A 13,289-nucleotide genomic window follows, 5' to 3' on the forward strand; every position below is an offset into this window, starting at 1 on the left:
TCCATGATGTGATTTTGGATTGAAATAAATAGTATGAGTATTAAATGAGCTAAATGTGTTATTATAGATCAAGAAAGACGGAATTGATCTCGAGCAGGGGAAGGAAAAGTTTTGGACTAAATTGCAAAATTTCCACATTTTGCACCAAGGTAAGTTTGTATGTAGATATTACAATAATTTCATGTACATTCTTATATTTCAGCCTATTATATAAATATACTAGCTGATGTTAAAATATAAATCGACTATTGGAAGAATGGAAATAAATATAGAGAGATCCGGTTGAACATTGAGAGATCGAATGAAATAGAGGGCGTAGCTAGGTCACATGTATGATGCTGAGTGCACATCATGTGTACAAGAAAGCTACGAGACACCCTGTAGTAGCTAGGTCACATGTGTGATACGAGATGTATCCCATGTAGACAAGAGAGCTACGTGAAAGATAAATGTAGCTAGGTCGCATGCGTGATTCCAAGTGAAGGACACCATGTAGACAAGAGAGCTACGTGAAAGATAAATGTAGCTAGGTCGCATGCGTGATTCCAAGTGAAGGACACCATGTAGACAAGAGAGCTACGAGACAAATCGGTTGGGTCGCATGAGTGGTACTAAGTGTTCACCATGTGTACAAGAGAGCCGAACTAAGCGAAGTATGATGGTGGAGCTGTGTCTTTGAAACCATTAAATATCGAGGATTGATCCGAGTTGTTCAACAGGATGGTTTTGTGGTGATATTGTGGTTTGGACCTACACTTATGGTGAATGAAATGTGGTGAAAATGATTTGTGGTGTATACATATATAAGATAAAATGAGGTTAGCATAAAGAATGTGTGAAAGAGTGAAATTAGCATTAAAACTGTTTTTAGATGGTAGCAGTGACGTGATTTTGAAAAATCACCAAAAATAGGAGGAATATAATTAGAGGTTGAATGAGATGTGAAATTAAAGTTTAATGAGTCTACTTTCATATAAAAGAAACAGAGCAAGCAAAGGAATTCTATATTTTGAGATATTTACAATTGTATGTGACTTGCTCAGGATGAATACGTGATCCCCTGTTCCAACTTTGAAAAATCATTAAAAATTGTACAAGGAAAATTAAGAAATATACTTTACATGCCTAATTCCTTATTGAGACTAGTTTTAAATGAAACAGACCTCAGGGTTGTTTGAATTGTGTACTGAGAGATATTCAATTCGTAGTGAACAGAGGTCAGATTAGTCGAGCTGTGTAACAGGGGAAACTTTAACTAATAAACTGTACTAATCGGCTGAACCAAAATTATAGAAAAAAATTATCAAAAATCTTTATGAGTCTAGATTCAGGAAATTTTACGGATTTGAATTTCGAGTTTTGTAACCCGAGTTATGATTTATTTAGTGAATATGATGCAGAGAGACAGCTAAATCAAAGTGGAATGAATAGTGAAGTTAAAGTAGATAAACTTGAATTGTTGTGCAAACATGTTAGATTCTTTAATTAGTATTTACATACTTACTTACTAAGCTATAAGCTTACTTTGTTTCTCTCTTTTGTCTTATAGTGTTCATCGTCTTGCTCAGGAGTTAAGGATCGTGAAGATCTATCCGCACTATCATACTTTAGGGTATTTGAACTAAACGTTTTGAATTATGGCATGTATAGTAGGCTTAATTATTTTGTTACGTGTCATATTTGTCTAGGTTAAAATATTAGTTTCAGTACTCGACCAGATACTTTGTACAAGCCATTAAAATGGGCTAATATTGTTCAAGACATATGTTATACGATGCACTATCAAATTGGATGACATATTTACATCTCGATTATGTTTAATGGTATGTGTTATGTTCTGGTAACACCTTATATCCTGTTCCGGCGACGGTAACGGGTAAGGGGTGTTACAGGGATGGTGTTGGCAGAAGCATGGGCGATGGCTAGGTATGGGGTGACCAGGGATGGTGTTGGTGTCAGAGGAGTAGAGGAGACTGAAGAGGGGAGAGCGGCTGAAAACTTTGGTGGCTAGGGTTTGCTGCTGAAATTTTTTTTAGATAGTGGGCTTGGGTTGTTAGGGTTTGTAAATTGGGTTTGGGTATTGTATTATTGGGTTGATCTGGTTTGTAAAATGGACATTTATTTGGGTTATTTGGATTTTATTTTCTGCTTGTTTACTTGGGCCAAAAATTGGCCATTACACAGCGTATAGTTGTTTCACATTCGGGAAGGTGGACTTGGTGCCTACTGTGGAGGAGTATACAGTTTTGCTTCGTTGTCCAAAGGTTCAAGTCGATAAAACTTATTCCAAGGCTGCTAATGGCCCGGCTTTTGTAAAGAAGTTAATGAGTATCATCGGGATGAGTGAACAATGGGTTACAACCCGAATTCAGCAAAAGGGTGATGATAAGTGGATTCCTTGGGTGAGTTTGAAGAACCTGATCATAGCACATCCAGATACAAAGAGGAAAGTTGACGTTTTCTCCTTAAGCATCTATAGTTTGGTTATTTTCCCAAAAGCTTTAAGGCATATAGATGAAGTAGTTGCCGACTTTTTTGATCGACTTAACAAACGGGTCACACCAGTACCGGAAATTCTAGCTGAGACATTCAGATATTTGAGTGCATGTCGGAGGGCAGGTGAAGGTAGAGTTATATGGTGTGCACAGTTATTGCTAGCTTGGTTCCACAACCATTTCTGGAAAGTGGATAAGGTTTCCTACCCGGTTTTCTCCGAGAGTTACTCCCAGTTAAAGGAGATAACAACCATGTCCAGGAAAGATGACATATCATAAGAAAATTAAATCGCGCTCCTCCGAAATCTTCAAGAAGAGGACATTGAGTGGAGAGCTTATTGGTTTGTTCCTGATTAGATCCTCTATCGGTGAGGGAGTTTTGATTGGGTACCTCTGCCTGGAATTTGGGGAGCTATTGGATATACCCCGTTGCTCGTTTTAAGATAATATAGGTCAAGACAGCTTATACCGATGACACATGGACTAGCCTAGAGTGAGTTCTCGTATAGGAAGAACAATTACGAGAAGAAGGTTCGAGAGATTTCTGATGCTTGGAAACAGATACACCAGATGAAGAGATTGGCTGTAGGATCAATGACAACTCCTGAATACAAAAGGTGGTTGAGTAAAAGGGTTAACGATAATGTCCTTAGGCCGAATTTTGGGGGCATTCAATCGATAGAAGAATACTTGCAAGTAATCCCCTCTGAGTTAGAAATCATAAAACAGGATTTCGATAAGAGAAATTCGGAGTTAGGGAAAAAGATAAAACAATTGGAGGAGGAAAAGATGCATTTGAGGTTGGATGTCGACGTTCAGAAACTCGAGACTGAGAAGTTGAGAAAAGGAAAAAGAAAGGTTGAAGAAACTTGGACAGTTTGAAGACCGATTATAAGAAGCTGCATTTTTCGATGAGAATTGCTGGATTGGGAAAGACGTTAGAGCAGTGGCAACAAGAAGTTCAAAAAGAAAAAGCTAGAGCTGATCAGTGGGAGAAGAGGTTCCGTGATGCTCAAGCACATGAAAACGCCTTAAAGAAGAGTTTAGTTGAGGCCAAAATGAAAAGGAGACGTTAGTAGCTCGGGTAGCGGAGCTAGAGAAGGCACTGCATTAGCACCGTGGTCGTAACTCCGACATGGAATTAAGAGCCAGCCTGAGCAAGATTGAGGATTTGAAAGGGAAGGCAAAAGAACTTGAGTCTGCATTATAGAACAGTGAACTTCGAATCAAATTCCTAGAGTTGAATAATGAGCAGTGGAAGGAACAGCTCCGTCGATCGCAGGACCAGGTCAGGGATAGAGATCATATCATGGGTGAAGCCATGGTTCAGATCCGAGAAGTGGCCGATCATTTACAGACCTTAGTGGTTCAAGCTGATGTGCTAATTGTGAAGTATGAGTTAGAGTCAGACCAGGGTCGTGAGCTGGCTTGCCTTCTTAAGAAAGTTAAAACTTTGGGTATTAGGGCAAAGTCGTATATATGATCTGTTTTATGTAAAGGATTTTGCTTTCTAATAAAGTTTTTTAAATGGAATTGAATTAGAATCGACGTCTTTTTATTTTGCATTCATTTCATGCATTTGCATTTCATCCATCATGTGCATTAAATTTCACAAAAAAAAACCCTAATTAATTCGAAATTGTATTATATTTATCCTGGAACATCAATACTACACACAGAAAAAAACCAAAGCTATAGATCAAAGATTGAAAAATTTAGAACAAATGCAGAAAGAGACGCAGGATCAACTACAATTACAGATGGAAGAACAATTGGCCAAGATTCAACAGGATATGAAGGATCATATGCTAGAATCTCAAAAGAATATGCTGAACCAATTGTCTCAGCTACTGGCTGGAAGGCCAGAAAAAGGGAAGAGTCCCACTATCAATACTGAGGACAATAGTGAGATCCTTGTTTACCCTCTAGGTTTTATTCCAATAAATACCCCAGTACCACCACAAGAGGGGTCTATCAATATCAAACCCTAATATTAGACTGGTACTTCAGCACCCATAAATTTCCCAATGGGCTCGTGTTCTAACCCTGAAGACAGTCGGCCAAATCCTGTAGTCCCTGCTGAAGCAGGAAAGGCATGAGCAGAATTCCCAAAGAAGTTGGAAGACCAATACAAATAGTTGGAGGAGAAATTCAAGGCGTTGGAAAATACTGATTATCATTGCGGAATAGATGCTAAGGAGTTGAGCCTGGTCCTGGATTTGGTACTCCCTCCGAAGTTCAAAATGCTAGAGTTTTAAAAATACAATGGAACCAGCTGCCCTGAGGCTCACATCACGATGTTTTGTAGGAGGATGGCTGGTCATGTTAATAATGATCAGTTATTGATTCACTGTTTCTAAGACAATTTGTCTGGGGCTGCGACCAAATGGTACAATCAGTTGAATTGTAGCGAAGTTAAATCGTGGAAAGACTTAGCACAAGCCTTCATAAAGTAGTATGGCCATGTGACAGATATAACACCTGATAGAATCACGTTACAGAACATGGAGAAAAAGTCGAATAAAAGTTTCAAGCAATACGCTCATAGATGGAGGGAAGTTGCTACACAAGTTCAACCGCCATTCTTGGAAAAAAAAATCATGCTTTTCATTAATAACTTGAAGGCACCTTTTATTAATCACATGCTGGGGAGTGCGGCTAAGAGTTTCGCAGACATAGTGATGTCCAGTAAAATGATAGAGAATGTGATAAGGTGCGAAAAGATAGAGGCTGGGGAAAGCACCAGGAGGTCGGCCTCGAAAAAGAGAGAAAATAAACTCAGCAATATAAGTATGGGTTATACGAAACCAATCACGGTAAACCAATCGAAAGCAGTAGCCATGGGTCAGCAAGCTTCGTCAAGGTAAGAGCCTAATACAAAGCAGAACGCGGAGAAGCCCCAGTTTACTCTCATTCCAATAATGTATCAGGAGCTGTACAAAAGTTTATTCGATGTAGACATTGTATCCCTGTTCTACTTAAGACTATTGCAACCCCTATACCCCAAGTGTTACGATGCAAGTGCCTAATGTGAATATCATGCAGGAATCACGGGACACTCGATAGAGAACTGCACCTCTTTCAAAAAGGTAGTCAAATGCTCATCAAAATGAGTGTTGTGAAATTCGATGATGCACCTGGTGTAGGAAATCCGTTAGCCAACCATACTGATAATGGGGTAAACGCAATAGTCGAGAATATTGGAAGGAAAGTTAAGTTGGATGTTACAAAAGTGAAAACCCAGTTGAGGGAGGTTTGGAAGAAAATGGTAGAAAGAGGGTTGATCACGCAAGACTTGAGGAGCAAATCCCGAGAGGGGAGGAGCTACTGTGAGTTCCACAATAAGGAGGATCATAAGATTGAAACATGCGATGAATTTAGAGCCCTGGTACAGGGTCTAATGGACAACAAAGAACTGGAGTTCTTTGAATTTACTGAGGAGGAAGATGTATGCACCTCGGAGGAGGGGTCGATGGAAAAGGTTTCTGAGGTCAATCACCAGTGATGCGCCATATATAGAAAATGATAATGAGGCAATAGAGTGTTCATTTTGATCATTAGAGTTTGTAAACAGCAACTTTCATCGCTAAAGGGGGTAGGGTCCCGATGCCAAAAATATCTGAGGCTACGAGGATGAGCTTGCAACTAACAGTGGAAAAAGGAGTATCACTTGGAAGGGGACTCGGAAAGTATCTTCAGAGACGAGTTGAGGTACCGATTTTGGCTGATAAACAGGATTGCTTTGGCTTGGGGTATAAGCCATATGCGAAGCAAAAGAGAAGGGAGATGGAAAAGAGGCAAGAGAGACGAAGAGCCCGATTGAGTGGGGTAGGGGTCAAGTGGGAGCCGATGACTTTTCCCTATATTTCCAATACATTTGTGTCAGGAGGAATTATCTATCCTGAGCCGAAAATGACAGGAGAAGGAATGGCTGAAGATTTGATAAAAAGTCTGAACATCAACGTCATATCTGAAGAGTAGGTGATGGAAGGAGACCTAGCAAGTTTTGCCCTTATGAGCCTGAAAGTATTCTGAACAACTAGATTGTGGAATAAATTCCTATAGTTTTTAGAGCTAATACAGAGTAATGTTCAAAACACACTTGTTGTTTTAAAGCCTAAAAACAATAAGAATCTTTTGTAAAATAGGCTCGTGTTCAAAACATCTTTATGTCAATATAAATATGCCTTTATGTCTTATTCTGAGTAAATATTCTTTTATTTTAAGCAAATATTCTTTTCTTGCATTTCATATTTAATCATGTCATACAATTACGCTATTCTTAGATTCTTTTATTTTTCTTGGCTATCCTTTCATGCCAACAATATGTCTCTAGATATCAATGACATGAGTGACGTTGTTACGGACTCAGAGTTCCCTTTTGAGCGAGACATATGTCTAGAATGATCTCAGGATTTTGAAGATGATGAAGACTGTAGCTTACCTCCAGATTTGTTAAGGATGGTATAGCAGGAAGAGAAACAGATTTTACCCCATAAGGAGACAGTCGAGAATATGACCTTGGAAGAAGGGAAGGGGGTGAACATTGGAACTTGCATAACTGAGGAAACAAGGCGGGACCTCATTGAATTACTGTAAGAGTTCAAAGATATCTTCGGGTGGTCATATCAAGACATGCCTGGTTAAGCGCTGATATTGCGGTGCATCGCGTCCCCATAAAGGAGAGTGCAAGCTTGTTCAACAAAAGCTTCGAAGGATGAGAGCCGATATTGCAGAAAAAATAAGAGAAGAGGTCCGGAAGTAATTTGATGCTAGGTTCTTGCAAATTGTTAATTACTCAGAATGGGTAGCTAACGTTGTCCCCATCCTTAAGAAAGATAGAAAAGTACTGATGTGTGTAGATTACAAGGACTTAAACAAGGCCAGTCCAAGGGATAACTTCCCACAGCCTCACATCGACACTTTGGTGGACAACACGGCAGGTTACTCACTGTTCTCCTTCATGGATGGTTTCTCTGGGTACAATCAGATAAAGATGTATCCTGAAGACATGGAAAAGACCATATTCATAACCTTATTGGGGACTTTTTGCTATAGGGTGATGCCATTCGGGTTGAAGAATGCAAGAGTAACGTATCAAAGGGCCATGGTAACCTTGTTTCACGACATGATGCACAAGGAAATTGAAGTCTACATCGATGATATGATCGCAAAATCTCGAACAGAAAAGGAGCATATACAGGTTTTGAGGAAATTGTTCCTGAGGTTGAGGAAGTTTCAGCTAAAGCTCAATTCAACAAAATGTATTTTCGGAGCTAGGTCAGGAGAATTGCTGGGTTTCATAGTCAGCGAAAGGGGAATTGAGGTCAACCCTGACAAAGTCAGGGCTATACAAAAATTGCCTCCGCCGCATACTTAGAAGGAAGTTTGAGGTTTCCTAGGAAGACTAAATTATATTGCCCGGTTCATTTCACAGCTGCCTGAGAAATATAACCCTATATTTTACCTTTTCAAAAAACACAACCCAGGCGTATAGGATGATGAGTGCCAGAAAACTTTTGTCAAGGTTAAACAATATTTTTCCAATCCTCCAGTGCTAATACCACCTAATCTTGGTAAGCCATTGATATTGTATTTGACAGTATTTGACAATTTAATAGGATTTGTGAAATGGCGACGAGACGGAAAAGAAAGAAATGGCGATATATTACCTCATAAGAAATTCACTGAGTGTGAAATGAGATACTCGCTAATTGAGAAATTATGTTGTGCCCTTGTTTGGACCACTCGGAGATTGAGGCAGTACATGTTATACCACACGACTTGGTTAATATCAAAACTGGACCCTATAAAGTACATGATGGAGTCAACTGCTTTGAGTGGAAGGCTGCTTCAATGGCAAATTCTACTTTCTGAATTCGACATAGTTTATGTGAACTAGAAGGCTGTGAAAGGGAGTGCAATAGCAGATTTTCTAGTTAGTAGAGCTTTAAAAGATTACGAGCCTTTGAATTTTGATTTCCCTAACGAAGATCTAATGTATGTGGCAACTACTGAAGAAGACATTCCAGAAAATCATCATTGAAAACTGAATTTTGATGGGGCGTCAAACGCTGTTGGTAATGGGATTGGGGCAATCTTGATATCCCCAAATTGATATCATTATCCATTCACTTGCAAATTGGATTTTGATTGCACAAACAATATGGCAGAATACGAAGCATGTATCATGAGAATCCATGCAGCCATCGAACGAAAAATCAAAGTATTGGAGGTATATGGGGATTCTGCGCTAGTAATCTATCAACTTAAGTGTGAATGGGAAACAAAGACCCAAAGTTGATCAACTATCGAGAGCTAGTTCTGGATTTAATTAGGGTGTTTGATGATATTACTTTCTATTATCTCCCGCGGGATGAAAATCAGATGGCTGACGCCTTGGTCACGTTAGCTTTTTTGATAAGAGTAAATCAGCAGGAGGACATGAAGCCAATTCAGATGAGTATTTGTAAGGCTCCAGCTCATTACTGCAATATTGATGAAGAAGAGGAGAGAGACGATTGTTCTTGGTATAATGATATTTTACGATATGTGAAGAATCGTGAATACCCTAATCAGGCAACAGGAAATGATAAGAGAATGTTGAGGAGGCTGGCTAGCGACTATGTCTTAGACGGGGAGATTCTGTATAAAAAGAGGAAAGATCGAGTGCTGTTAAGATGTGTTAATGCTGTTGAAGCTAAAAAAATCTTGAAAGAAGTCCATGAAGGTGTCTGCGGGACGCATGCTAATGGGTTCACAATGGCTGGGAAAATCATGAGGTTCGAGTATTTCTGGTCCACAATAGAAGAAGATTGCATCAGTTACTCCAAGAAATGTCATAAGTGTAAAATTTATGGAGACAAGATCCATGTTCCTCTTTCACCTCTTCATGTTATGACTTCTCCGTGGCCTTTCTCAATGTAGGGCATGGACGTTATTGGGCTGATCTCGTCGAAGGCTTCTAATAGATATCGATTCATCTTTGTGGTCATCGATTATTTCACCAAGTAGGTAAAGGCTGCTTCATACGCCAATGTCACAAAGTCAGCGGTCAGCAAGTTCTTGAAGAAGGAGATCATATGTCGATATGGCATGCCAGAAAGAATCATATTTGACAAGGTGTTGAATTTGAATAACAGTGTGATAGTGGAAATCTGCAGGCAATTCAAAATTAAACACCACAACTCGTCACCATATCACCCAAAAATGAATGGTGTGATTGAGGCAGCCAATAAGAATATCAAGAAAATCGTGGGGAAAATGACTGAGACTTACAAAGATTGTCATGAAAAGTTACCATTTGCCCTCTATGCCTATCGAATATCTGTTATGACTTCTACTAGGGCAACACCTTACTCATTGGTTTATGGGATGGAGGCAGTTTTGCCCATTGAAGTCGAGATTCCTTCTCTCCGGGTTTTATTAGAGTTGAAGCTTGACGAAGCAGAATGGATCCACTCCCAGTATGATCAGCTGAACTTGATTGAAGAAAAGAGATTGAAGGCTATCCGTCATGGTCAAATGTACCAGAAGCAAATGATACGAGCGTACAACAAAAAGGTTTACCCTAGAGTATTCCATGAGGGAGACTTGGTATTAAAAAAGATCCTCCCTTTGCAGAAAGATTTCAGAGGGAAATGGATGCCAAACTGGAAAGGACCTTATATGTTAAAGAAGGCTTTTTCTAGAGGAGCACTGATATTAACTGAGATAGATTGTAAGAGCCTGCCTAACCCAGTAAATTTGGATTCAGTCAAGAAGTACTTCGCTTAAAAAGTGAAAATCCGTAAAGAGCGCCTTAAAAAAAAGGGAGAGGCCAAGGTGAAAACTCGCAAAGGGCGCCTTGAGACCAAAGGGGTTTTGAATTGAAAACTCGAAAAGGGCAATTCAAATTTCAACCAAAGAGGAGACATGTGGTAGTCTTGCTGTGCTGGAATTAATGAAGAGAAAGTACGTTACATCTTGGGGCATCGACAAAGTACTCTAGATCTTCTAGGCACGTGAAGAGTCCAAAATGGTTCTCATAAAGTGCGTATGGAGGAGCTTGGGTTGTGATATCTGAGGCATTCATTTTTTGTTCCCTTTTACCTATATTTTGTACTCCGGCAATATATACTTTCTTTGATTAATCCATTTCTTTTTTGGATTCTGTTTCTAATAAATTTCAGTTTTGTCTATCTTTATAATATTTTTCAAGTGCTTATATTAAAATAATGATTAATGGACTAATAACACTTTCACAAAAGGAGTTTTACATATTACTTTAAAAGGCTCTAAACAGTGCAGGAACCTAAAACTGGACTTTTGTTTAGAACTTGCCCAACTTAAGGGTTGGAAATATTTGAGTCCAAATCGAGATTATCTCTTCGGATTTTCAGTCAAAGATATTGCTTGAACAGGAAGGATATTGCGTCTATAACAGAAATGAGCGATGTCAACCTAAGCATAAGGATATTCCTCATTCATGCAAATATCAGGTGTACACATCTGGTCATGACACCCAAGGGGTGGTGTAATAGACCGAATTGATGAAAGATTCAGGTCCTATACTCCTGAGTTGTAGGATAGGGTTTGAAGATGATACAAATCTTAGGTCCCAGAAGTACAGTAAAATGGATCCTAAAGTTGCAATAGGGCAAACAATTGAGCAGAATGGGTGTTTCTACAGGTCTTCTATTGAAAAATGCTGGCCTAGCAAGAAGGCAGCATAATATGACAGTGATAAAACTCTGATGAATAACGAGTGATGACACTTTAAGCTTTTAAAAAAAAAGGGGAATCATTCTCATGACATTTCTACATTCATATCATTCATAACACATCTAGTTAGGAGCATTTGATTCATTTCGATCATAGTATCCTAATTATTTGACATAAGCATCACATCTAGTTAGGAGTATTTGATTCATTTCGATCATAACATCCTAATTATTTGGCATAAGCATAAATATATGAAATTGAGTCTACAGGACATGTCCCAAAGGATAATGTAGTAACATTGGTGAAGTAAGATCTTATCTCCCTGAAGTTGCAGCAGAATAGATCAAAGATTACAAACCTTATCTTCCTGAAGTTGCAGTGGAGTAGGTTGAAGTGACAAGTCTTATCTCCTTGAAGTTGCGATGGAGCAGACTGAAGATAGCGAATCTTATTTCCCTGAAGTTGCAGTGGAATAGATTGAAGCTATAAATAAACAGATCTTATCTCTCTGAAGTTGTAGTAGAGCAGATCGTAGCAAACTTTATCTCCCTGAAGTTGCAGTGGAACAGGCTCAAGATACAAGTCTTATCTCCCTGGAGTTGTAGTGGAGGAGACTGAAAATTACAGATCTTATCTCCTTAAGCAGTAGTGGAGTAGATCGAAGACGATGAATCTTATCTCCATGTATCAGCAATGGATCAGATTTTAGCCACCAGCCTTATTTCTCTGAGGTAGCAAGAGAACAGGCTGAAGATACTAGTTTTATCTTCCTGGGGTAGTAAAGAAGCAGACTAAAAATTACAGATCTTAGCTCCCTAAGCAGTAGTGGAGCAGATCGAAAACGGTGAATCTTATCTCCATGTATCGGCAATGGAACAGATTTAAGCTACTACCCTTATCTCCCTAAGGTTACAGTGGAGCAGGCTCAAGATTACAAATTTTATCTCCCCAAAGTCGCAATAGAGCAGACTGAGGATGTAGAGTGGATTAAAAGCACAATTTCTATACCCTTAAAGATGCAGTGGGTTGGAATAGGGCTACTTGAAGAAGATGAGCATAAAGAGGTCAAGATGTGGCAAGACCGGGCAAAATTGGCCTTTTTGTGGTCTTTGCTTCATTCTCGTTACACGACAACAAGTAAAGAGGGGCAGCTGTAAACCTAATTTTTAGCCTGGGCCCATACATATACAGAAAAATAAAACAAAACAACAGTCTAAATCTAGTTACACCAAGCCCAAAACTTTGCAATGGCCTAATACTTGGTTACACAAGCCTAATGGCCCAAATCGTTTTCAGAAACAACAAGCCTTAGGGCTCTATTTGCCTTGCGCTGCAGCCACCAGTAGCTACTACGCACGTCGGCACATCAAGCACGGCCCCCAGCGAGCAACTGTTTGTATTTGGCTATAAAGCATTCAATTTTGATTGTAAAAAGGATGTTTTTTTTTCCTTTTTCCCAGAGGAATAGAACACGGATTGAAAATCAAACAAATATATAGAAATCAACAAGAGTCAATGAGAAGATTACAGATCAAAGGTGGTTTACCATTGTTTTTTATTTTGTTTTTTTCCTTTTTTTATTCGAATCTACAATAAAAACAAGTATAAGAGAGGAAAGAGGAAAGCTTACCAGAATCCAGCCTTGGATCGGGGTCGAAAGACCTATTTCTCGGCATCGTTGGCCACTGAAAGTGGCGTTGGTGCTGCGGCAGCCATTGGGGCATGCGAATGAAGCCCTAGCAAGGAATGAAGGAACCTTTTTTTTTTCTTTTTTAAAACCTTCAATCAAATTGTTTTTTTAAATAAAAATCTATTTTAAGTAAAAAAAAATAAGACAGCATTGGGGTGTGGGAGTAGAAAACACGCACATTTATTTGGTCTGCGCATTTTACCTTAAATGGGTGATTTACGCGGCCAGTCCTTCCCATTTGCACCAGTTTTTAGTTAGCCCCTATTTGCATTTTATTTGTTTTATTAAATTTTCCCTGAAGTTTTTGTGTTATTGCAATTTAGTCCACGCTGTTCTAATTCAATCCGTGCTTACACTTGACGTTTTGGGGTTTGGGTTATTCTGACTTTAATCCTTGAATA

General features: G+C 39.1%; 1 protein-coding gene across 1 annotated transcript; it reads left to right on the plus strand.

Annotated features, from left to right (window-relative positions):
• The first annotated feature begins 8,774 nt into the window (after positions 1 to 8,774).
• On the plus strand, positions 8,775 to 11,209 carry LOC108478063 (uncharacterized). The gene is made up of 4 exons (XM_017780495.1): positions 8,775 to 9,389; positions 9,510 to 9,961; positions 10,898 to 10,975; positions 11,062 to 11,209. Exons 1-4 carry the CDS (start codon positions 8,775 to 8,777, stop codon positions 11,207 to 11,209), a joined length of 1,293 nt encoding a protein of 430 aa, XP_017635984.1.
• The last annotated feature ends 2,080 nt before the right edge of the window (positions 11,210 to 13,289 follow it).

Source organism: Gossypium arboreum, chromosome 1 (assembly GCF_025698485.1).
Source record: "Gossypium arboreum isolate Shixiya-1 chromosome 1, ASM2569848v2, whole genome shotgun sequence".
NCBI lineage: Eukaryota > Viridiplantae > Streptophyta > Magnoliopsida > Malvales > Malvaceae > Gossypium > Gossypium arboreum.

Coding starts and splice junctions, on each gene's coding strand:
- LOC108478063 (XM_017780495.1), top strand. CDS start 8,775: ATGGGAAACAAAGACCCAAAGTTGATCAACTATCGAGAGCTAGTTCTG. Junction 9,962..10,897: donor GCAGAATGGATCCACTCCCA/GTATGATCAGCT, acceptor TTGCTTGAACAG/GAAGGATATTGCGTCTATAA. Junction 10,976..11,061: donor CTCATTCATGCAAATATCAG/GTGTACACATCT, acceptor CCTGAGTTGTAG/GATAGGGTTTGAAGATGATA.